The sequence below is a fragment of the Vipera ursinii genome, assembly GCF_947247035.1.
Source record: "Vipera ursinii genome assembly, chromosome: 10".
Taxonomy (NCBI): domain Eukaryota; kingdom Metazoa; phylum Chordata; class Lepidosauria; order Squamata; family Viperidae; genus Vipera; species Vipera ursinii.
Genome location: NC_139520.1, coordinates 22,763,901 through 22,788,881, shown reverse-complemented (window position 1 = coordinate 22,788,881; position 24,981 = coordinate 22,763,901). Strand labels below are relative to the sequence as shown.

Here is a 24,981-nt window from a genome sequence, read left to right as displayed (position 1 = left end):
AGCTTGTTGAAGAATAGGAATAGAATAGAATAGAACAAAACAGAATAACAGAGTTGGAAGGGATCTTGTAGGTCATCCAGTCCAACTCCCCACCCAAGCAGGAGTCCCTATACCATTTCTGACATGACAATCCCGGAATACCAAGCACGCAGCCCAAAAGTGGCCGTCAGCTGGAGAAAATGAATGCAACAGAAAAAATAAGGCTCTGGAATGAGTAACATGGTGAGCCTCTTCCTGCAGTCTCAGTGTTCTTCAGCTTCTGAGCCTGAGAAGAAGGCACTTTGCAAAACTCAAATGGAAGATGTTGGAAAGAACAGCACGCCAGTTATACATTATGAAATGAAAACTTTCAAAGTTTTATTCTGGACTGCAGGACTGTACAGAAATATAGTTGCAAGTATACAAATGTCCCAATAGAAGCAAAATATCTCTTTAATATTCAACAAGTTATCACAGAAGAGCTAAAAAACAAATGCAAACCAAGTACCCCACCCAGCCCCTTCGATAGAATAAATTGAAAATTGGTTATCAGTGCTCTGAGAAACCCACCGACACAAGCCAGGGATACACAAATGCACAATGGGCCAAATCAGGCTACATTCACATTGCAGGGTCTGGAAGGGGCTGCTCAATGGCTGCTTCATTTCTGTCCTGCTCAAAGCAAAGCAGGAACACAGGAAATAAGAGGAAGGAAAGCCGGGGGGGGGGGGGCACTGGCGGCCTGTTTCCCATGATCCAAGCAGCTTCCCTTGTAAGGTGACCAACACTTGGGAAGCTGGGACTGAGAGATGCAGGGAGAGCATCTCTGGCATTCACAAAGCTTCTGGCTCCAAAGAGATTCCATTTCCAAGCCAACAGAACCAATTCTGAGCAGCTGGAACAGCCCAAGCCAGCTGCTGCATTTAGGGCAGAGAGGAAGGGACGATCAGCCTGCTTATTGCTTCAGGGCACGCAGAAGTGTAGCTGAAAAAGAATTTGTTGCTTTGAGAAACCGCCTGCTTACTATGACTGAATCAGGAGCTGCCTGCAATGACTGGGGGCCACTCCCACCTCGTGGTTTTCAAACTGAGAAAGAAATAGCTCTCTCTCTCTCTCTCTCTCTCTCTCTGTGTGTGTGTGTGTGTGTGTACATTTTTGAGTCAGTATTGACTTCTGGCACCTGCTTGGACAAGTCCCTGCAGTTTTCTTAGCAAGATTTCGTTCATGGTTTGTCTCTGCCTTCTTATGAGGACGGAGAGTGACCAGCCCAAAGTCATCTGGCCAGCTCTGTGTCTATGGTGGAACTAGAACTCAAAACCTCCAGGTTTCTAGCCTGAACTCTTAACCACCCGAGCAAACGGCTTTCTAGTGAGACATCACCATGTCTAATATGACTTGCATGTTATTTCAAGGCAATTAAGGTATAGAATAAAACTAAGAAAGATTTATTAAGAAAGGAGAAGTTGCAACTCTCACAGCTTGGAAGAATTTCTGTGACAACAATAAATAACTAGAATAATGTTATTTATTTCAAAGTATTTTGAAAAATACTTCTTTTAAATAGTGGCAAATAATTTTATCTAGATTTGTATGGCATAGCAAGAAATCAAGGGTTAAATACAAAATTCTGTAGGATGCAAGAGATAGGAAGCATTAGGATTGCTCGATTTTAAATTGTACTTTGTACTCTTAATTTGGATGAAAGGATTGGTCTTGCTGAGAAAAAAAGAATGAAATGAAGGGTCATGATTTGAGGTTTGTTTGCTATAGATTCTTATTGTAGCATAACATTGTGGATTTTAATTATGTGAAAAATAATGTATTGAGAATATGGAATAAATACGAACACTGGTTGGGTCTGAAGATACATTTACTGACCTTAGCAAAGAAGCATTCTATAGAACACAAACAGCCAATATGGAGAAATAGACCTATTCATACAGGAGGACGGAGAAATTAAGATGAAGAGAGCAACTGAACTCAAAGGGATATAGCTTTCAATGGTCTAGATACGTGGAGTTAAAAAAAAGATAAATGGAACTGAAAAATATAAATTGGAATTTGAATTGTACACAAATGATGAATATATAATAGGAAAAATGTATAAACTTTTGTTAAGATTTGAAATGGAAGATGAACAAGTTTGAAGATAGCATGACAAAATGGTTCATTAATTTTGGATATAATATAGAGATTGATATTGGGATAAAATCTGGGTAATTGGTGTTAAATTTACATTATGTTATAAATATAAGAGAATTTTTTTATAAAATGATGTATTATTGGTATACGACACCAGAAAAGTTATCAAAAATATAAAGGTATTTCAAAGTAGCGTTAGAAATTTATAAACATGAGGGGATATTTTATCACGCATGATGGACTTGTGAAAAAGCCAATACACTTTGGATACAAATTCACACGATGCAAAGAATCTTAAAAGATTAATATTTCAAAACAACTAGAACTCTCTTTATTCAGTCTTATGGAAAATGAATTAAGAAAAACTCACGGCAGACCGATCTTATATATGGTAATTGCAGCAAGTTTATCATATGCACAACTATGCAATGGAAGATTAATGAAATCCCCACAGTGGAAGAATGGATTGTGCAAATGTCAGAATTTGCAGAAATGAAAAACTTGTCCTACACACTGTTTAGTCATTTTAAAAAAACTTTTTGAATGACTGGAAACCTTATGGACTTTTCACTGAATAAAGAAATGAAATTATGGCTTATGGGTTTGAAGATTAAGCCAGGCTTGGACTAAATAAGGGACTGAGGGATTATACATTTTATTATACTTCTAAGGAGGGATTATTAAATAAACCACCTGTTGAAAAGAAAATTGGAAGTCTTTAAATTTTTTTCATTTCCTTCACTTTCTTTTTTCTTTCAATTTGCCTTTTATTCTACATGTAGTCCTCAACTTTCCATTGCTAAGGATGACAACTGTTAAGTGAATCATGCTCAATTTTCAACCTTTTCTGCTATGGTCGTTAAGCCAATCACTAAAGTTGCTGAATGAATTTCAAGGTTGTTACCTGAATCTGGCTTTCCCCATTGACTTTGCTTGTCAGATGATGGCTGCAAAGATCTCAAAGGGGATCTACTTGACCCCTCAAAGGGGATCTACTTGACCCCAGGACACTGTAACTACCAGACCTACATGCCAGTTGCAAGTGCTGGAATTTTGATCATGTGACCATGGGAATACTGTGACGATGACTGTAAGTGTGAGGATCTGTTGTAAATCATTTTTTTCAGCGCTCCTGTAACTTTGGTCATTAAATGAAAGGATGTAAGTCAAGGACTACCTGTATGGCAAAATTCTTACTATAAACTTTAAAAGGGCAATGTACTTCTTACTATAAACCTTAAAAGGGCAATGTACTTTATTTTAAAAGACTACACTTTCTTTTGAACTTTAATCTTCCTGGGTCTTGTAACCACAAAGACCTACTTAATTCTACAAATGAGTTCCATAATCCCTCCTTCAGTGAGTGAGAGGCAGGGACTATCTCCTTCCACAACAAAAGATTGATCCTTCTTCCCGCTGGGCTTTCTCATTCTTCAGTGTCCCTCACATTTCTTGCCCTGAAAATAGCGAGATGGGGAATGCAGCCTTTGTGCAGAAACACAGCAAGTTCCAGCAACCAGGCTGGGTTGCTGAAGCAGCTAAATGCAGAGCTTGCCAAGGGAAACTGAGTCTCTCGTGGCCTTGGCAGGCTCTGCTTCCTCCGTTCCCTTTGCCCATAGAAAGCAGGAGCAAAGATGCAGGACCAGCCTCTGCCAGCTACTGAGCAGCCCCTTTGCTCCAAAGAGATACATTTGGTAACCAAATCACATATTCAAAATGTTACACATTTAAACATTGACCTAAACTGGACCAAGGAAAAGTAAAGACCAGCCAACAAAGTATCAATTCCACCATTTTGCACAAGCAGCACATGCTGACGTTACAAGAAGTGGCCAGGAGAACCAGCAGCTTCCTGGGGATCTGGGCAGAATCTTGGTTCAATGAAGGATTGGTCCCAGGTGTCTTGGCATTGGCCCCGAGCAGCTCACCAGACTGCCCCTGCTCATTCCCCTCCCTGGCACCTTCAGAGAGGACAGGAGAACCTCTTAACAAGGAGCTGACCTCAGACTGTGACACATCCACCCCCCCAAAAAGCAAACTGACTTGGGGCCTTTTGCACTCTCCTCACCGCCTCCCCATAATTCCCTCAGCATGTATGTACCTCTCTTTCTCAGCATCGGAATTAGGTTCAAGGTATCTATAGCATTTACAAAAGAGGGAAAGCAGAGGGTATTAGTGTTATAAATTAAAAAGCCTGCAAAAACATTAGACATTAACAGAGAATAAAAGCAGAATCAAATCCCAGCTCTTAAGAAGTCACCCCAAGGGGCTCCCCCGCCAAGTCCCCCTGCAGCAGGAGATCCGTCCCTCAGGCACGAAGCTGCCTTCACGGCCAGCCAGCACTGACAGAATGGCCAGAGACAAAGAAGGAACACCTGCAGCAAAAATACTCCATGAAGATTTAACAAACCCGTCCTCCTTCCCCCGTTACCAGACGCCGCCATGTGGTGGGAGAAGAGGCTATAAACTCACACATTTGCCACAGAAATCTGTAGCAAGAATATAAGTGTGTGAACATATGTGAGATTATTTATTTATATATATATATATATATATATATATATATATATATATATATATATATATATATATACATACATATATATATATACATATATATATACACACACACACACACACACACACACACATATATACACGCCAATGTACTCATCTAGTACAAATAGCAAAATAGTTTATCATTTACTAAATACAAAATAGCGCTTTCCAAAAAATGAAACACACATTAGATATAAACCATCCAAAACTTGAACGACTGAAAACTGTATTCAAAATTAAATCACCCCGAGTAAGTCTCTCTCCTAAAAGTTCCCTTCATATTGGAAAAAGAGCCTGTACTACTGAAAACGTAACCCAAACTCCTTGGGACAGAACGCACGGACCACTAACAGAAGAGACAGACTGGCACAGCATGAGGAAGAAGCCCCACGCAGGGGCGCACGAGGGAGACAAGCAACATTCTTCTCAACACAGAAGACAGACAGCCAGGATGTCCCCGGAACGCCCCCCCCCCCAGGTCAGCAAGAGCTGCACAGGAACCTTCTGGAGCGGCAGAGACCCCACGCAGCGGTCGATGCACGAGAGCCCTGGAGGCAGCTGCAGGAGGTGAGCCCCAGGAGAGCCTGCTAGGGTGACACAGTCTGGACCGCACTAGCTTTTTACCAAAGGCCTTTGGCAGGGCCAAGGCTACTCCTCCGCCCTGGAGTCCAAAGTGGAGCTTAGAGAAGGTCCCGGGTTCCCACCATGGAGCCTCCATCTCCCAGCAAAGGCAATGGTATCAGAAGCAGAATATTTAAATAGGAGGGTGGGAAACTAGTGAGAAGCTTTAAGAAGAGTCAGACACCGTTTGATCCAAGCAGGCTCCAAAAAGAGCCTGTTCCTTAGACCAGCAACTGGTTCCTTCCGAGAAGGGAGAAGAGCCATCTGTGCCCAACTCTCAGCAAGCCACAGCCCCGATCTGAGGCTGCCTCCCCTGCAAGGCCCTCTTGGTGCTCCTCAAACCACCACAGGAGCCTCTCCTTCACCACTCTGATGGGAGCAGCTGCTGCTTCAGAGCCCAATCCACTACCTGACATGTGCAGCATCAAGCCATGACCCTGGGTGGGATTCACAGCAGACACAGAAGACTTGTGCTATACTACTCAAGCCACATTTTTCAATGGAAACCATTCCCATACTTAGCCACAAATCATGGGAACCCATCAAATGAAATGCGCTCAAGGAATCGTGAAAACCAGAAAAAGACAGGAGAGGAAGAGAGAGCCCATGTCCTTGCCCTGTGCTGACACATGACAGCCATGCGCTGCATTCCTCACAGAATTGGGGATGGAGGTAACAGTCCAGCCCATGCCTGAATAACACAAAACCTGGCTCCCCCACACACACACACTTCAGCAGCACTTCCAGAGTGGTGTTCTTCCAAAGCAAGGATGAAGATGTTGCTTTAGGCCATCTTTCAACAGAGAAGAGTTAACGCTACTTTGCTAAACTCCAGAATCACTAGAGCTAAAGGAGTCTTTCAAATCGGTCTGTCCAGTGCAGGATTTCTGAATGAAAGAAAGAAAACAAAAAGACATTTATAAATAACACAAAGACTCACCCTTCCTCACTTGCGTTCAGCAGCCTTCAACAGCTGGGTTTTCTCCATGAAAAGATACTCAGCGAAAAGCTGCCTCAGTTTAAAAATGGGTACAACCCAGCAATCTTAAGGGCTCATGTTAAATCCCCTATGATGGCAGTCACCCCATTCTTCTCTAGGCTTATTGCTTTCACAGAAACCCATGAGAACGTACACAGGTTAGAGTCATGATCCTCCTGACTCTTCAGGCTGCTAAGCAGGCTAGATGGATTTATTTATTTGTAAAATTTATTAGCCAGCCATCTTACCACAAGGCAACTCTGAGTGGCTTACAATATTAAAACTATATAAAACTATATACATACAATACTATAACAAAATCCAGATAATCAATCCAGTTATACGATGGAGGGAGGGAGGAAGATAGTAGGACGAGAAGGGGGTGCGAGCTGTTGTTAATCTATCAACTACCCCAACACTGAAGCCCCTCCCCCCCTTTGGAACACCAAGCCAGTCTTTAGGCCCTTGCAGAAGGTCAGGAGGGTTGGAACCAACCTCACTTCAGGGGGCAAGATGTTCCAAAGGGTAGGCGCAACGGCAGAGAAGGCTCTTCTCCTGGACCCCAATAGCCAGAATGCCCTGGCTGATGGACCCAAAGCATGCCTCCTCTGCCAGCACAGGTGGGGTGGGCCAATCAAGCAGCAGTCATTGGTTCTCTGAAGGGGCTCACGCTGTGGCTCTGAAAGAGGCAGCAGTGCATCCTTCCTGAAGAAGCATTTTTGCATGATTTCCAATCTTCATTTTTGGGGAGGGGGAAATGGAATCAATGACAGAAGAGGGTGCAGTTTATCTGGGTCCCCTTCACTCTGGATTGGGGCCCAATTCAAAGATGGAACACTGCAACTCCAACAGATTCTCTCTTCTGGGCGTCCACTAGGAAGCACCTCAAGGAAGAAGGTTGCTAGAAGTTTGTCCAGGGCCTTCCTTAAACAGTTTTAAATAATATGTTTTTACCCTAGAGTATTAAAGATGCTTCCCTGAAATCTGGTGCAGCTTTTGTTTCTTGAGCTCATTGTACAGGGCTTGCAAGTGTGCCTTGTTCTGATTGAGGGCGACCATGATAACTAGGTGTATTTCTGGGGGTTCTGTTCTTGTTTCTATTATTCCTTGCTCTAAAGTGCCCAGACTTAATTAGCCAGAGCTGATGTGGCTAATAAATCATGCTAAATAAATAAAAAAAAAGTGCTGAAGTTAATCCGGCAGTGCCAGAGAGTGCCTTTTTTATAATTGCATTCAGCTTGGCAGAATTTCAACTCTGCCTGAGTTTTTCAAGGACAAGTGTCTAGCATTAATGACTAAGATGATGTATTATGGTCAACACACACTGTTTTCTAAAACAGCAAAATCATTCGGTGGTAACCAGCACCTTTGGATATAAAGCTGCCTTTCTCTCCAAAAAACAAGTGACTGATTCAAGAATTAGGCCTGTGATAAATCGGCTCACAAGGTGAGCACTAATCCAGTCTCCTTTCCAGGCAAAATAACAGCACAGAGAATGCTACCTGTTCTCCAATTTCATTAATTAAACAAAATACATCTGCAGCTCAAAAAAAAAGTTCCTGACTTGCCTCACTTGTTAGAAGGAGCCAGCCATAGCATTGTTCCCCTCATTTTGTAAGGATACAAGCAAGTCATCAATCTTCTTCATATTCTGATTGGTGGTCATTGCAGAAGAAATCTGAGGACTCTCTGACATTTCCTGGGACAGGAGAGCCGTGATGGATGGCTGTGCCTCATTCTGGGCTTGCCTGAGGGTCATCATCTGCTCTGACATGGAACCTGGTCCAGATGTTAAGAGCTGGCCACAACCTGCAGAAGAAACAAGATTCCAACAACACATCCAGATCAAGGCTGATGACCATCATGGTCTTGCAAGTATCACTCAGAGCCAAGTGTAAACTTGCTGAGCATGGAGTACTAAGCAGGATCATGAATCTGAATGCCAATTTCAACCCAAGTAGCGACAATGCCCATAAGGCCCCACAGCACCCTGATTTAATTCTGTATTTGTGTTTTCATAGCTCAGGTACGTAAAATGGAATACCAAAATTAGAGACAGACAAGCAAGGAAAATCTAGTGCTCTGAACATCAGTCTTTACACTCAGACTTACCGTCTTGGATGCCAAAGAGGAATATCCCGGAGGCCTGTGGGGATGAGGTGGAGGAGTTCTGCAGCTGGTTGATAGAACTTCCAGCAGAGGCATTGTGAAACAAAGTGGCTGCCTGCTGCTGCTGCTGCTGCTGCTGCTGCTGCTGCTGCTGCTGCTGCTGCTGGGTGGGTGATGAAGTATCCTGGATATTTGGCAGATTGCTCTGTGGGGAGTAGAGAGGGGGTTGTTGCAACTCCTGCTGGGTCATGTTGCCCTGCAAGGCAGACATGGAAGCTGATGATAGGAAGAGGGTGACGGGCTCCGAGGCGTGGAATAAGCTTGGCGGCGGCTGTGGTGGCTCAGCTTGGGTGGAGCCTGAACTCCGGCTCTGGAACTGCATGGGCTGCTGCTCTTGGCTCCTCGGAACCAGGCTACTCTGGGGGTGGAAGAGAGGCTGGCTCTGCTGTTGTTCCTGACTGGTCATCGTGCTGGGATTGGAGCTGAACAGCAGTGTTGGCTCCTGAGAGGTCACGGAGCCCATGGTGTTCTGGCTGCTGAACCGCATATTTTGCTGCTGCTGCTGCTGCTGCTCTTGGGTGGAGGCACTATTCTGAAGAGCCGCAAGCGAATGCTGAGCTTGGAAAATGCCCCCCTGCTGGTTGGGAGGCACCCCAGAGGGAGGGAGGGGAGCCAGGGTTACTTGGGCCTGGAAAAGGCCCCGATGCGTCGTCTGGGGCTGCTCCTGGGTAAGCAGAGGGCCTTGGAGGTGGGGCTGTTGGAAGGAGGGTTGCTGCTCAGTCCTGGCTGGGCCTTGCAAGGGAGAGAGAGAGCTTTGTGTGGCGAAAAACGGCATCTGCTCCTCCTGCGCAACAGAGGAGCCCATTGCATTTTGGGAGAGAAACAGGCTGCCTGCCTGCTGGTCTGGAACCACTCCTAGGCTCCCCTGGGAATGAAACATTGGCTGCTGCTGCAGCTGCTCAGAAGAAGAGGCTGCATTCTGGCTGTGGAAAAGAGAATTGGGTGTCTCCTGAGAGATGCTCTGGGTTTCCCCAATGGGGCTCTGAGAGTGGAACAGCTGAGGCTGGGAGTGGGCAGCTGGGGGCAAGAAAGTGCCCGTCTGGAGAGAGAGCATCTCTCCACTCTGCTGGAAGAGCCCCCCACCCTGCTGCTGGCCTCCGGCACCTTGAACAGCAGCCATCATGTCCTCCGAGGAAGGAAAGAGGGCAACCTGAGCCTGGCTTTCCCCACTGTGTTGTATTTGGACCATCGCCTGAAAGACGCTGCTCTGCATCTGTTTGGCTTGTCCTGAAGCTTCTTTGCCTTCCACAGAGCTCGAAGCCGGGAACATGGCAGGGCCGCTGGTGGGCACTTGCTCCTGCTGCGGCTGCCCTGGAGTGCCTGCATCGTTGCTTGAGACACTGCTGGGAGAGAACAGCTCACACTGTATTTGCATGTCTTCGCTCGCTGACAGCCCACCTATCAAATGGGAAGTTGGCGGGTACACCGGGGACTGCTGGATGCTTCCATTTCCCGAGGAGGAGGAGGAAGAGGAGGAGGAAGAGGAGGAGGAGGAGAACAAGTCAGACGGCATGCAGCTAGGGGCCTGGCAAAGGCCTTGCTGCATGTCAATCACCATCGCAGCAGACGTCTCCATCGCTTGTGGATGCTGCTGCGGATGCTGCTGGCCAGCCAACGAAGTCTCCGGTTGTGGGCGCATGGTCTCGTTTTCTGCCCTCGAGTGAACGGTGTCCGATGAAGAAAACATGCCCTGGTTGACTCCATTCTGGATTTGGCTAACCTGCTGGAAAATGTCTACATTGAGCTGCTCTTGAACGTCCTCGCTCTCAGAGCCTGAAAAGAGGACAGACGACAGCTGCTGCTGAGCTTCCAGGACTTGCTGAACCAGGTCAACATTTCTGCTGCTGTTGCCGCTGCCACCAGGGCCAGGCTGAAAACTCCCCGTCTGCAGCTGCTGGATTGTGCTCTGAAGCTGGCTCACCCCACCGGCCGAGGAGAACATGCTTGAGGAGATCTGCTGCTGCAGTGCCTGGCTGGACTCCTGAAGGGGCGGAGGCTGTTGGGGGGTCTCCGTCAGCTGGGACAAAGCCACGGCTGTGCTGTCTGACTGCAAAGCCTCTCTGGAGGAGAACTGGGAGGCCTGCTGCAGGAGGGTGTCGCTGTTCTGCAGCTGGCTCGGAGCAGAGGCGGCTGGAAAGCTGCCAGACTGCACCATGTCCGGAGCCTGAAGGGCCGGCACGGTCTCAGGAGGATACTTTGGTTGCAGGGGCTGCTTTTCACTCTCTGGAGCCAAATGAGAAGCAGAAGAGGAGAAGGTGCCGTTCCCCAACATGCTGGATAGGGTGGTCTCCAAAGTTGTTTGGGACTGCCCAATGGTGCTGGTTGTCTGAAGAGAAACATGCACACACAGCAGTAAGATTTAGAATTTTTACTTTTCTCTGCCTAACCATAATTCAGGGAGAAAAATAAACTATCCTGAATTCTACAAGGTATTCCTTCATTGTATACTTTCCATTGAAATTTTTTCCAATTTTTAGAAATCCATTCCTTACACCCTTAATTTGCATGGTTATGAACACCACGGCAGAGGTTATATTGTTTTATCAGAATGGATTATAATGTGTTAAAACTACAGTCAGAAGACATAAAACCTTTTTCCCCAGGTGTTTTTGCTAGAACGCCAACGGTTCTTCTGGTGAGCTTTTTTATGCCACTTCAGTTTTAAAAGAATGGTATACTATTGTGTTATCACATCTTTCCCTTGCTTATTTACAAGCAAGAGGGAAAAAGGTATTTTCCAGTTAAAACTTCTCCTGTCTATTGTAAAAAGTGAAAGAAATATTTGTAGTCCTACCAAACATGTTTGATGTCAAACAAATGTTCTAAATAAAATTTTCATAATTTTCTTTTCTTATAAAAGACACATGCCCAGAACCATTTTTTCAACTGCTGCTTACATTAAAGGCAGGAAGAGACATTTTCTCGGCCACGAGTTCCATTGGAGCAGCCTCTTCATTCTTAATGATACCGTTTGGCCTGAGAGGAGTTACCAAGGCACTGGGGAGAAGATTTACTTGGTCCAGCTGGCAGCCATTGGGATTTGCTGCAGAAGACAAAGAGCAGAATTCACTCCCTAAGTCAACCCCAGGAGGATGAAACTCAAAAATACAGCGCCTGTTAGAAGGGAAGAGAGATAACCTTTCCTGGCAAGTCCTGGCTACGCAGTCTGTCATTGCAGTAAAAGACACTCCTGGAGGCCAGTGCCAACCCAAATGGCTGCTACACACAAAAAAACCATGGCACCTTGAGGACTGATACGTCTATTATGGTTGAGCTTACCAGCACAAACACCTTAGCCTGTTTGACCAGTAGTCTTGCTTATTACATTTATTACATGTATATCCCCCCACAAAAAAATCATTCTGAGAGTTAAGTAATTAGACTTTAGTGAATTTTTGGAAGTCAGCCAGGAAGCAGACCGAAGGAGAAACAACACACATTAACAGAACACATCTGTGGCCTGAAAGTTCCCAAATAAGCCAATTATGATGGCCATTTTTCAATGTGATGTCCTCAGCAGTTTTATGAGGTGATAAGGAAGGCTGCCGTCCAGAATTACCTTTGGCTGCATCATCAAAAGAGCAGGGCTGGGTTGGGCTGGATATTTCCTGCTTCACATTCACATTCAGAGTGTGAGCTGCTGATAAAGAAACAGTATGTTCAGGACAGATGTAAGCAGGGAAATTATACGCCAAGTTTCCCAATTTTTCAGATCACCAATAAGCACAAGTTACACATTTCAAGAACCAAAGGCCAATGACTGAAGCATTCAGCACAGCTCCTTGAAATACATGGTAGTTGCGCATACCCTCTTTCCCAAACTGCAAGCGCTGCCCAAGATGTCCTCAGGCCAATGATTCATGTTCCCTAAGCAGCTCCCTGGCCAAGCAGGGCAAACTTTGACCAAGACACCACACCTTGAAAATATTGTGCTTTTTACATACGTGTATTTGGAGTGTATGTAAATTGTTGCATGTCATGTGATCTCCCAGCATTGGTTACAACAAAAATCCCAACAGAAACAGGTGTAGTTATTTGCTGGTCATGGTAAGGTGGCACCTTCACAATTAGATGATTCTGGAAGGAAAAAAAAGTGGCTAGGTATTAAAGACCTCCACTCTGTGACATTTGACATAAGCAACTCTAGATTTTTATCAATAAGGGCCCAGACATGTAAGCCGGCTGTTGCTGTTCCTACCTCTCCTTCATTCCATAAATCTGGCATACAAAGAAAAACTTTTTGGTGACTTTCTTTGCCGGAGTTTATTCAAGGGGGCGGGGAGCAGGGGAAAAGGTGGAGGACTCAGAACAAAGTCAGTTAAATGGAGTGGTTAAACTACAGTTACCTCTACTGAGCTCTTAAAAGGCAAGTAAGTACACTGGCATTCAATCACACAAACTTTGAACATGGAGAAATTTGACTTTCCAAGCTGAGCAAAAGTTCCACCAAAGAGTCCCAATCCTAACAACCAATAAGGAGGAGGAATGGTGGCTCCCTATCAAAGATCTGCCCTGTTCTTTGGACTCAGAGAACGACTAGTTGGTTAACAGCCTTGGTGGAGCAGTGGGCTAGTGTCTCCTTAAGTAACACCAGCTGCCTGCAATTAGTGCAGGTTCGCATCCCACCAGGCTCAAGGTTGACTCAGCCTTCCATCCTTCCGAGGTAGGTAAAATGAGGACCCAGATTGTTGGGGGCAATTAAGCTGACTTTGTAATAATGCCGCTGGGGTGTGTGTGAAAGCCCTAACAAGCAGGCATATACATAGAATGAAGGCTACTGCTAAGCTTGTAAGCCGCCCTGAGTCTTCGGAGAAGGGCGGGATATAAATGGAATTAAAAATAAAAAAATAAAAATAAATAAACAGCTGTTTCTGTGAGGACATCAGAACCCAATCCCTCTCTTCCACCACAGAAGTGAAGATGATTTCACTGAGGTATGTATGACGATGTTCAAACCTATAGCTTTTCAGCTGTTGCTCCCTAGAGCAGTCTTGAGGAGTCACAGTGGCGAGAATGCAGTACTGCAGGCTGACTCTGCTCACTGCCAGTTCGATTCTGATTGGCACAAGGCTGACTCAGCCTTCCATCCTTCCAAGGTCAGTAAATGAGGACCCAGATTGTGGGGGCAATATGCAAACTGCTTACAAACTGCTTAGAGAGGGCTGTAAAGCACTATGAAATGGTATAAGTGCTATTGCTGGCCTTCCTCTAGCAGAAAACAAGTGCTACAAAATAATTTTACATTTGGATCTTAGGATCTCTGCTCTGAATGCAGATTTACTGTAAGATTTGTTTACATTACAGATTTGCATTCAGCCATAAAGGTTCCACAGATTTCAGAAAATTTATCCTTCCCATTAAGGGTCTTCTCAGGGTGCCACCGGTAAGAGATTGCCGGCGGACGACACCCAGGGATAGGGCCTTCTCAGTGGGGGCGCCTGCCCTTTGGAACCAGCTGCCAGTGGAGCTGAGGACTGCCCCCGACCTCCGTTCATTCCGCCGGGACCTGAAGACCTGGCTCTTCGAGCTCTCTGGCCCAGGCTGAGGATTAATTTTATTTTAACTGGGGTTTTACTTATACAGGGACAAATTTAATTTTTTTAAACTTGTTTTTAACTTTTGTATTTTGGTTTTTAATTACCCTGTAAACCGCCCTGAATCCTCCGGGAAAGGGCGGTATATAAATGTAATAAAATAAATAAATAAATAAATAAGTACAGGAATAAAATGAATGTGCCTCACTTTCAAAACCTCACTTTCAACACATACCATAAAATGGGATTGTTTTAATAGTAATGCCTAAATTAATGTTCTTAAGATCAAATGGTTAATTACATCCCTAAGGAAGCAAATACCTGATGAAACAGCTCCATGTCAATTTCTGCCTCGGCTTTCCAGGAGCTTTCATCTGTTTGAAAGCAAGGCAGGAAAATTATACAAAGGTACCAGTAAGCTCATCGAGGAAGTCACACTGACCAACAACTCTCACGCTGGCCATTCCCATCCCCCTGGAACTTCATTTGCCCAATCTAGGCACACACGCCTTTATACCCACCAGAGATATTCTCTTGGAAGATCACTTTGGTTCCCTTCAGAAAATTCTTGCCGATCAAAAATACCTCTTCTTCTCCTTTCACTGAACAGCTATGCAGGCTTTTCTTGAGGATTTCTGGCACACCTGCAGGTTGAGCTATACCAAGAAGAAAAGGAAATTTAACTGAAAACATCCACACACAATCAGCTATAAACCCAAGGCCTCTAACAGCCTATATGTGGAAAGGACAAATGCTGTGAAAAGCTTAAGCAAACGTCAAGATTCAAAAATTAATACTCCCTTTTCCTTTTACAGGGGAAAGTACAGCACAGTTCCCCTGGGAACTCATGGCCAGCTGTTGCCATTTTAGGAACACACTTATGAGGCAAGGTCCTAATGTAATATTCAAATTCTGTTTGTCCCCATGTTTTATTCTTCATGTCACTAAAATAGATCATTTTATGCAGATTCTCTCAAGTTCTGTTTCTGTAAATACTAAAAATAATTAAAAAATTTTTGTAAAGTTTAATCCTCTGTAGAGAAGCAGGATAGCTCAACAAGTAAGGGAGCTTTGGTCATTAGGGGCCCTGCCTCACAATTTGGCTTTCTCACTTACTGCACAGAATGGGCGAGGACGGAGTCTGTAGCGTTAGAATAGAACCATCTTTCCGCGGGATGTTGACACGGAAAACCAGTCTGGCTCGGGTGCTTTTTTTCTTAGAACCAGCAATGCCTATTCGGGCTTCGACATCTGCATTCCTCAACTTCAGAATTCCAACACAGTCCACCCTAGCAACATAGGATTAATTTTTGCATTATTTTAGTCCTGCCAATACATGGGAAGTGGCAAGCTTTTCAAAAGATGCAGTAGGTCTGCAGTGACAACAGAAGCAACCACCAAATCATCTAATTTCAATGTCCTGGAGCTGTGATGGTAAAAAACCTGGGATGTCTAGAGGATCAAGCATTCAACCTGACTTTGGAAAATATGGTACTATGTAATATAGACCATCACTAGATATTGCTGGATAATTCTTTTTTCCACCAATAAAAGGTGAAAATAGAAGAGACACTTATGAGATGAAAACGTATCATTGCATGCAATGGACATAAAGGACAGCTAAATGATGGAAACAGTTCATTCAAAAGAGGCTAGTTTTTGTAAAAGTATTGGAATCACCTAACAATGTTTTTAAATCTGGAAAATAGTATAATAATAATAATAATAATAATAATAATAATAATAATAATAATAACAACAACAACAACAACAACAACAACAGTAGTAGTAGTAGTAATAGTAATAGTAATAATAATAAAAAACATGAAACTCAGTCATCTGAACACTCAAATTGACTGGCACTAATGGTTGACACAGGTTGCTGCCAACATCCTAGGTATCAACCAGGTATCTCCTTAAAATGTAAGATGTTCCGAGTAGCACAGTTTTTTGTAACTTTGCTGGAGTTATTGCAGGAAGCTGCAATTTCTTGATGTATTTTGCAAAGTTTTTGGACATAATTCCCAGTGCCCCGATGACAATGGGTATCACTGTTACACGTTTCATCCATAATCGCGCAGTTTCGATGGCCAGGTCGCGGTATTTCGTAATTTTTTCCAGTTCTTTTTCTTAAGACTCTGGCATCTCCTGGTACAGCGATATCAATCAACTGTACGCTTCGGTTCTCTACGACTGCGATATCTGGCACGTGTTGTGTTCCAAATGGAAATATGTCTGTATTCGAAAGTCCCACAAGATCTTCACCCTCTCATTCTCGACAACTTTTTCCACCCTATGTTCCCATGACTTTTCAGACACAGGCAAGTCATATTATTATTATTATTATTATTATTATTATTATTATTATTGTTGTTGTTGTTGTTGTTGTTGTTGTTGTTGTTGTTGTTGTTGTTTATTAAATTTATATGCCACCAAACTCCCAGGCTTCTAAAATAATGTGTGCAATCTGATTTCTTTGTTATAAACAAAAGGTCCAAAGAGCTTTAACTTGCCACACAATATGCAATTATATAGAATGAGATACCGACAATGCAGCTCAGATGATCTGGAGAAGTTTGCTATCTCAAGCCCCGTACCCAGCTGTCAGTCTTTGCCTTGGAGAGGTCCCCACAGTGCAGAGACAGGTTAGTCCACCATGTTTCCTGACAGTCAGAACCATTAACCAGTGGAACAACCTGCCTCCAGAAGTGGTGAATGCTCCAACACCAGAAGATTTTAAGAAGAGACTGGACAACCACTTGTCTGAAATGGTAACAGGTTTTCTGCCTGAGCAGGGCAGAGAAGACCTCCAAGGTCCCTTCCAATTCTGTTATTCTGTTTCCATCCAGAATCCAAGAGCTTCCCTCCCCACTTTTCAAGCAACACTAAGATTAATCCTCTCTCTACAGATATATGCAGATAGATTTAAACGTAGAAAGGAACAATATTCCAAAACAAGGAAACAGAAATGGCATTACTGATTCACTTCAGGGTACAGATCTGTTTTTACTGTGTGGAATTTTGTCAACTGGCTGAATGCTCATCAATGGACCAACCAATCACCATTTTGAAACTATTTTGTTTCTCCCTCTTGTAAGAATGAACAATTTGTAAATAAATACACTGAAGCATTGGAAAACAGGCTTTCCTCAAGCAAGTTTTACATTTCCCAAATGAAGGAGAATTTAGGGCCCAGCTAAAAGCTCCTTCACCTAAATCCATCATCCCAGGGAAAACGTAGCATTTAACTCAGTATAAGATGTCAAATGGGACCAACTTACAAACACGGACTTGCAGTGTTCTAGGTGACAGCCACTATGCCTGGGAATGTAGAGCTCGCTGAAGGACTTCAAAAGAGTGGCTATTTTCAGAGCCAGCACTAAGTTTGCCTATCCCGTTCTGTTAGGTTCAGAGAGGCCCTGAGTGAAAGGCTTGTGTGGAAAAACAGAGACAGAGACAGACAGACTGCTCTTGTGGAGTTCAAGTAGTTTCAGAAGAGATCATGGGAAGGCATTTTCGTCAAGAGCAATCAGAATACAGATTACCCAAAGCCTGCCCCCCCCTCTCTGTGTGTGTGTGTGTGTGTGTGTGTGTGTGTGTGTGTGTGTGTGTAATAATCATCATCATCATCAGAAGAGTTGTTCACTTTTGCTGATAAAGTGGAAAGCTATTAATCATAACCAGAAAGCAAGGAAGCCTCTGCAGGTTGACGATGAGAGACCAGACGCTTTCCTTCTGATTCCCATGGCAGCCTGAGAGGGGACAGAAATCCTCCCAAAGAACAGCCATACTCCAATGTACTACAAATAAATGTAGTTTTAGCCAAAAATGGGTTTAACACCACCCAGAGAAATATTGTTTGTGTTGGGCGGCCTTATAAATCTTATTAGTAAATAAATAAAAATCCCAATGTCAGATCTGCTCTCACAAAGACATTCTTCACCCGGAAACTGTTCCCAGAGAAGAGGCAGGACAGAGGTCTAACAAGCGAAAGAAAAGCAACAGCGGGGCAATGAAAAGGGACTCACGCCAGGGTCATGCTGTTACTCGGATCCAGGCCCACTTCGATGACCGTGGTGCCCTCGATGTCCACCTCTTTGCAGGGCGTGGTGTTCCGCCCTGTGACCCTGCAGGCCTGATAGAATCCATGGGGCTTCACCCGGCCAGAGTCATTGCCCACAAATATCTGTAACGTCACAGGATCATTGTGACCTTCCAGCTGGAATCACAAATCAAGACTTAATGGACCATGTGAAGCACTATTAATCTGCCAACAATGCAAGCACAAACATTTTTTGAATACCGAACACTGGCTGGTACTAACAGTCCTCCTCTACTGAGCAGAACAGATGAATTCTTTGGATTTTAAACATCTTGATATTTTTAGTTATATTCTATCAAGCCCTCAAGTTGATTTTATTGTATTCCTATTTTGATCATATATAAAAATGTTCTTTCTGAAAAGGAAGCATTTTCAAGTCGACTTTTTATATATTATACTTTCTTGTAGAAAAATGCTTATGGTGAAGTCAGAAACCACAAGAATTTAATATTATTCTTTAGAAACTGCATATATCCAGGGGAGCTAAATATTAGCTTGTAATTAAATGAAACACATCTTCATTTTGCAGAGAAAAAACTACTAGACAACTAACTTGTTTAAGTGTCTATTTTTCACTTTCTGCTCTATTCTTTGTGCAAAGTCAATGAATACGTAGAACCAACTAAGGGACATCACTTTTTTTTCCATCTCTGTATGCGATTTTCTCTAGGAGACTGAGGTGAAAAATCAGCAACAGTAACCCTCTTTCATTCAGGAGAGGCCACACAGATGGTGCTCTGTGCAGTCATTTAAATCTGAAGAGCCAAGAGCAGCCCCTGCTCTATATTTACAAACCTTCCATCCAGCTAGAAAGGCTTCCCTGTCTTAAATCAAGAAACATCCATTCCTTTGCCTGGAACAACAACGTAACCACAAACCTGAGGATCGGAGGAGGGCTGTCTACCTAAGTTCTAGTGACATCTGACTCGCCTGCTCTCAGGAACTCAGTAAGGCCAGGGAGAAGGGCAGCCCCCAGACCTTCTAGCTACTCACCCCGATTCTGGCATACCTTGATGGTGGGGAATCCCTGCTGGGTTCTGTCTTTCACTGAGCCTCGGCTGCCCTCAGTGAGGTAGCGAGCTCTGTGTTGAGTCTCCGGCTGTACCAGGATCTTCAGCTCTTTGCCTTCACTTTTACTCAGGTACTGACCACACAACATAGGGCACTTCTTCCCTCCAGTCGCCTTGGGGACTTCTGAGGTTCTGAGGTGTTAAAGCAGATTAGTACACAGGTTACCAAAAACTTTCCTTCCAAACAAGCAAAGTGGCTAGGAAACCAGGAGACACAGAGCATACATGCAGACCTGCACCATTCCTCTTCCTCCCTTTCACTAAAATTGTGTCATTTCATTAAAAGAACGTAGCCAGAAACCTAAAAACCTGTATTTTAACTAGTAATCAGAGGACAAAATTTATAGTTATATTTTAACCATAAGCAATTTAAACAATCTGCCTGAATTCACCAGCTTGTGTGAAATGCCAGTTCCTGGAACATTTTACATAGCATATGTTCAACCTGGTTAAAACAAATCCTTACCATCTCTAGACCAAAGGCTTCCTAGGCCCTATTGCTATATACTTCAGGAAAGTATATGTTTAAATAAATTTCCAAACCAATGTTGTTAGATTAAAATATAATTAATTTCAGCACTGCACTGACTGTGACACAGCTATCTAGGCTGTGGACGTTTAGGATGCTGAATTTTTTTAATATATCAGGTTGACCCATTCACATGGCACTTTCCATGTATTTTAAAATGAAACTGACACTGTGGTATTTACGTAAGCTGGATTGCAATTATTTCTTTCTTTCCTTGAGAACAAATATATTAATGGGAAGAGTTCATGCCACCAGGCTGAAAAAACTATATTTGATGCACTTCACCAGAGCTATTTGAAGACATGCCTACTTTTCTACTGGCAACATAAATAAGACTTTTCAGAAGTAAATGAGTCAAAATAGCAATTAGTTCCCATTGGTAACACCATGCATTCAAAGTGAAAAGCTGCATTTCTGCATTATCTAGAATGAAGCTTCAGGCTTGCTTTGCTCCTGATTGTGCAAGTTTGCAAAGGCAATATGGCAACAGATCAGAGTGGTTTATTTGCTTTAGAGCCTCTGCCCTGTCTCCCCATGGGAAGAAATAAATAAATGCAAAATGATCCGGCTAAAGTTACACCACAAGGGGAGTTCCATAAGTAAAACCTGTTTGAATAAACCCTGGAGGAACCCATGAAAATAACTATTCAGCCTGACTTTGGATGTCACAAACAAGTCTGACCCGTTATTTCCCTAACTTCTAGGACAGTAAAAATGAGGGAACAGCTTCTGTCAACTAGGTTTCGGGTCCAGGTATCCCAGCCACCCGAATGCAGAAATGTTTTATCACGACACTTCTAGCTTCAAGATCAGGAACAGTTACAGTAATTGCTAGCCTGTAAGTGGGCCATAGATTGTGCAGGACCCTTCCAAGACCAAGTGGATGATAGTGGTTTGTTATTTTATACCATTTGGTCCCCTGCCTTTTTTTCCTCTAAGCATCCTACCAGGCCTGAAAATCTAAGCTGGCTTTTTGTGCAAAGTTTTATTAAATTAGAGTAGGACCCTAGCATCTCATTTTGTTGTTCTTTACTGCCTGATACCTTTGGTCTATCAGGCATCCAAAATACAAGAAACTGATGTTCCTATTTCTGTTCCAGAGACAACCAGCACTGGGCGAGGTATGTTACAAAACATGTGTGCAATGTGTTCCTGTTACATGCTGTTAAGCCTCCTAGCTAGTCTTTCATGAACAATATGTGTATTATGAAGTAAATTATATTTTACAAGTCAACTTCCAGGTTTCAAGCACAGCATGCAATATTGTTAAACTCGAAATTCTGCCTTATTTTGTTTGGGCACTTATGAATAAAACTCATATTGTCTCCAATAAGAATGCTCAACAAATATATTCAATGTTTACTACAGGCTACATAGTAGCAGTTGCACAGGGTTCTAATTTCTAAAAGTGGTTTAGACAATAATTGCATTTTGAAAACAACAAACTTTCCCATTTTATGAAAATATCTGCAAATATATAAGAGCAGGCTACAGGATATAGGCAGCACTTTTCCATTGGCTTTTATTGCTTTAGAAGTGGGTAACAAATAAATTCCCGCCATCCTTCTTTAGAGAACGTAAAACTGCATTATTCAAAATCTGACTTCCAGAAGGCCTTGTTGTGCAAACAGCCCCTCCGCTGCAGACCCCAACCTCTTGATGCCTCCAGCCAGGGTTCAGGGACCTGTCATCTGAAGTAGGAACTCTGACACAAGTAGAAGCCCAAATGTGCATGAAAGGAGCATTCTTTGAAGCTCAGCATTAGGGCTCCAGAATCTGCTCTACAGAATTGTATTGCACATTTTTGCCTTCTGAGATAATAACATTGATAAATTGATCGTGATTATGAATAGCTTATCATCCCCATCTCTGCAATCAGTAAAGAATCGGCCCCACTCCCCAATTAGGTTTCATTTACCAGAGATTTCATATGCACTATAGATTCTTGATACCAGGATTCATTCTGCTGCTTGACCACAAAACTCACTAGATAACCCTTGAAAAAAGCACCAATTCCTAATTCCCCTAGGCAAGGGGTTCTTGGAAAATACCAGGGCTGTGCAACACTTTGAATCCAAGTGACACTCGTGATTCGGAGTGTGCACACCAGAATACAGTCCTGGGGAAAGGCACATTTAAAGCGATTAGTGCATGCCCAACCACATTTCCCCTTTCAAATACGGAAGCGTTGCACAACTTGACATAGTATAAAGCAGCCTCTGAATCTCTATGATAGGAAGGCATTTTGTTTTAATTAACCCAGTACTATATTTTAGTAGTTATTTAGCAGTTGAAGTGCATTGAGTTCTGGAAAAAAAAATAAAAACACTGACTCCTTGTATTTATTCTACAAAAATAGTCAACAGCATCAATTCAATGGGCTGATTTCTAAGTTGACATTCATAGGACTATGGTGTTAATTTTCAGAATATGAACTTATTTCTTGAAGAATCATCCCTTCTAGTGGCCTCTTTTAATATACTCAGAAGACTTTTGATAATGTGGATATCTGCAGAACCAGCAGTTTTCACTTTAATGTTGTCCTTGCAGGGCTTTTATAAATTTTGTGTGAGGTCATATAAGACTATGGGCCACATTGTATAATAAGGCCTCCACAATAATATCCTGGAAAGCTGTTTAGTAGCAAACCTCACTCTGGAAAGTCTCTTATGATCTATCTCCTCCAAGTGGTATTTCAAGTATGGAACCAGACAACAGGGAAGGCAAAGCAAGGTGGCTTTTCCTTTACATGGCAAATCCTTTTCCTCCATAAATCAATATTTTGTGACTCAAGGATAACATGAAATAGACTTTTCTGTAAGAAACAAGAGAGGTCCTTCAAAGAAAGAGGCAAGAAACTCAAAAGATTTCTCTGCATGACTTTGTGTCCACATTTGCATGCAGTAAGCCAGAGTGGTAAAAATTCTGATGTATGAGGAAGCATATACCACCCCATGGCCCAACTGCTTCTATTGCCACCAGCACAGGTAACAAGCCCTGACCATCCAGCCAATGGCTTCCGTCTTCTTAAATTCAAATCTATGCTTGTCCACCTTGTTAAAATTCAGAGCAAGAAGCCATGATTTGACCTAAGCATGTAACACTGGCTTGTAAAGAACTGAACAAGCTAGATTCCTGAATACACATAACGTATAACCAGAGCTTTCCACGTTTATTGGCCGACATGAGGCACCAAACAAAATATTTATATTTATATTTATTTGATTTATATACCGCCCTTCTCCCGAAGGACTCAGGGCGGTGTACAGGGCAATAAATATCGAAAATACAAGGTACAAGTTAAAAGAAAATTAAATAATTATGCCCAATGCAATAGATATGGCGCCCCAGGGTGCTGCCTGTTCCCAGGAAACTAGAATTCTTTACTAGTGTCACTTAGACTTCTACGCAATGCAATAGGCTACAACAGGGGCCACTGATTTCTCAGGCAAATGCACCTCATATTGCCCATGGCCAACATTGAGGATCTTGTGATCCTCTGGATTCCAAAGGAAGGTGACAACTGCCACTGGGTAGAAAATCAACAATTCCCTGCCATAATACACATGTGCACTTTCCACTCATGAAGTGGGATGCAAACCAGAGTTTCTAAATCAAGATGCAATTAAATGAAGAGATGAGAAACCACCACCCAAGCAGGCTGCAGGCAACATTTATGCATACACATACACACAACTGAGAAGCACAGAGCAAAACAGGATAGAGATTTATTTCTGAAAGATCAATTACAGAACTGAGATGACACAAACACAAATTTGGTTCTTCTTAACATTTTAGAAAGAATAGCTGCCTTTAATTGAGGCAGAGTGAAACAGAAGCAAGTGAAGTATGGACTTAAGTCCCCAAAATTATCTCTGTTGCAGAAAATATGCAGGAGCTGATTCCAACTTTAAGGACTCTGTTTTAAACCTGTTTCTTACTGAAAAACTTCCCACACACTAATCAAGTTCCACAAGGAAAAGCTGTCAACTGTTCCTGTTCAATGATTGCTAAACTGGCCAAAACATTTAGCATAAGAAACCATTTAAATGTGATTCAAAATATCAGCTCTCCCATCGTTCTCAGTGAAAATATGAGCTGAACTCTAGAGAAAAATCAAAGTTATATTTTTACTTTATTTGTCTGCTTTAACATATGTTGATAGAACATAAAGGCAGATACCAACCCATTTCCTGCTTTCAAGTTGCTTTTGCTCTCCGTGCCGAGTTGAGAAAGGACATAATGAGGCGCTTTGGCACTGTCAGCATCAAAGATATCCATGGTCGATTCTTCACAATCTCGTGGTTTGATCCCTGGCCTCTGCTTTGGATTTCGTTTACGAGATTTACGTGGCACCTCAGTGTTATCATTGTAGGAACTGGTACTCATGTTACTGAAGTTAGAGGGGGAGTCTTCCATCCACATACTGCAGCTTTGCTCAGACTCCAATCCGCACCCCTCATCCTGGCAGGACATCTGGCTGTTATCCAGCAAATCCTCTGGTGGTGGCGAGATGTACAGGACTGTGTGCCTCTTCGGGGTGGACTGTGGTGGCTGCTGGACTGTGTTATTGGTTAACTGCTTGTCACTTACCCCACGGTTACTTACCCCCATGGCTGAGGAGCAGCCCTCCACTTGCATAGCTTTGCTGTCAGTGACTGAGGTAGAGTAAATGGTGGGGCCGGAAGAGGTGGTAAAGGAGCTGCAAGCACCGCCCACGGAGGAAGAGGGAGCTGAAGAAGCATCTGTGGTGCATAATCCACAAGTCAATACAGGGTCCCTAATCCCAACTCTGCTGGCTATAGCAGTCCCTTTGAAGTAGCACGATTTGGTGAAGCGATTCTTTTCCCAAATTAACATTTTAGAATTTGGCTTGTTTTGGAATTTAAGTGCTTCAAGTAATATAAGGCTTAAGCAACACAGAAGTATTCAGAAAAGATAGCCAAATTATATTTCTCATTTTAATGCATAGTAGCAATCAGACTTTTCAGAAAATCTGTAAGTCACAAAATGGTTGCAAGCAAACAAAGGTGCTTTCATTGCCTAATCTGGACTATGAATTTAAGCCATTTTATCAAAAATGACAGAAACCCCCAGGAATGTGCATTTTAGGCCAATTGCTCAGCATCTGAAATGTTCAAAAACTTGGGACTGTGCTTAGCCGTGAAGTATTAAAATAAGTTTCTAACCTATGAAGCAGAGAACTACAGGTCATTTTTAATGCAGACACTCCCTGCTTCAGAGGCAAATCCTGGAATAAAAATATGAGAAAAAAATGAGAATAGAGCTGCTGATTA

General features: G+C 43.0%; 1 protein-coding gene across 7 annotated transcripts in view; it reads right to left on the bottom strand.

Annotated features, from left to right (window-relative positions):
* Positions 1-416: 416 nt before the first annotated feature.
* Positions 417-24,981, bottom strand: part of NFAT5 (nuclear factor of activated T cells 5) — a 45,350-nt gene continuing 20,785 nt past the window's right edge. For 4 of the 7 annotated variants that reach the window (XM_083370572.1, XM_083370574.1, XM_083370577.1 and 1 more), the window contains 12 exons: positions 23,871-24,429; positions 19,095-19,287; positions 18,012-18,202; positions 15,100-15,272; positions 14,505-14,639; positions 14,305-14,357; positions 12,394-12,526; positions 12,009-12,089; positions 11,347-11,492; positions 8,393-10,775; positions 7,849-8,089; positions 417-6,188 (listed from right to left, as the gene is read on the bottom strand). In XM_083370572.1, coding sequence (XP_083226698.1) covers positions 7,857-8,089; positions 8,393-10,775; positions 11,347-11,492; positions 12,009-12,089; positions 12,394-12,526; positions 14,305-14,357; positions 14,505-14,639; positions 15,100-15,272; positions 18,012-18,202; positions 19,095-19,287; positions 23,871-24,429 — 4,280 coding nt within the window. In that variant the 3' untranslated portion in view covers positions 417-6,188; positions 7,849-7,856. The remainder of the gene's footprint in view (positions 6,189-7,848; positions 8,090-8,392; positions 10,776-11,346; positions 11,493-12,008; positions 12,090-12,393; positions 12,527-14,304; positions 14,358-14,504; positions 14,640-15,099; positions 15,273-18,011; positions 18,203-19,094; positions 19,288-23,870; positions 24,430-24,981) is intronic. The other 3 variants (XM_083370573.1, XM_083370575.1, XM_083370578.1) reach the window with 2 other exon arrangements.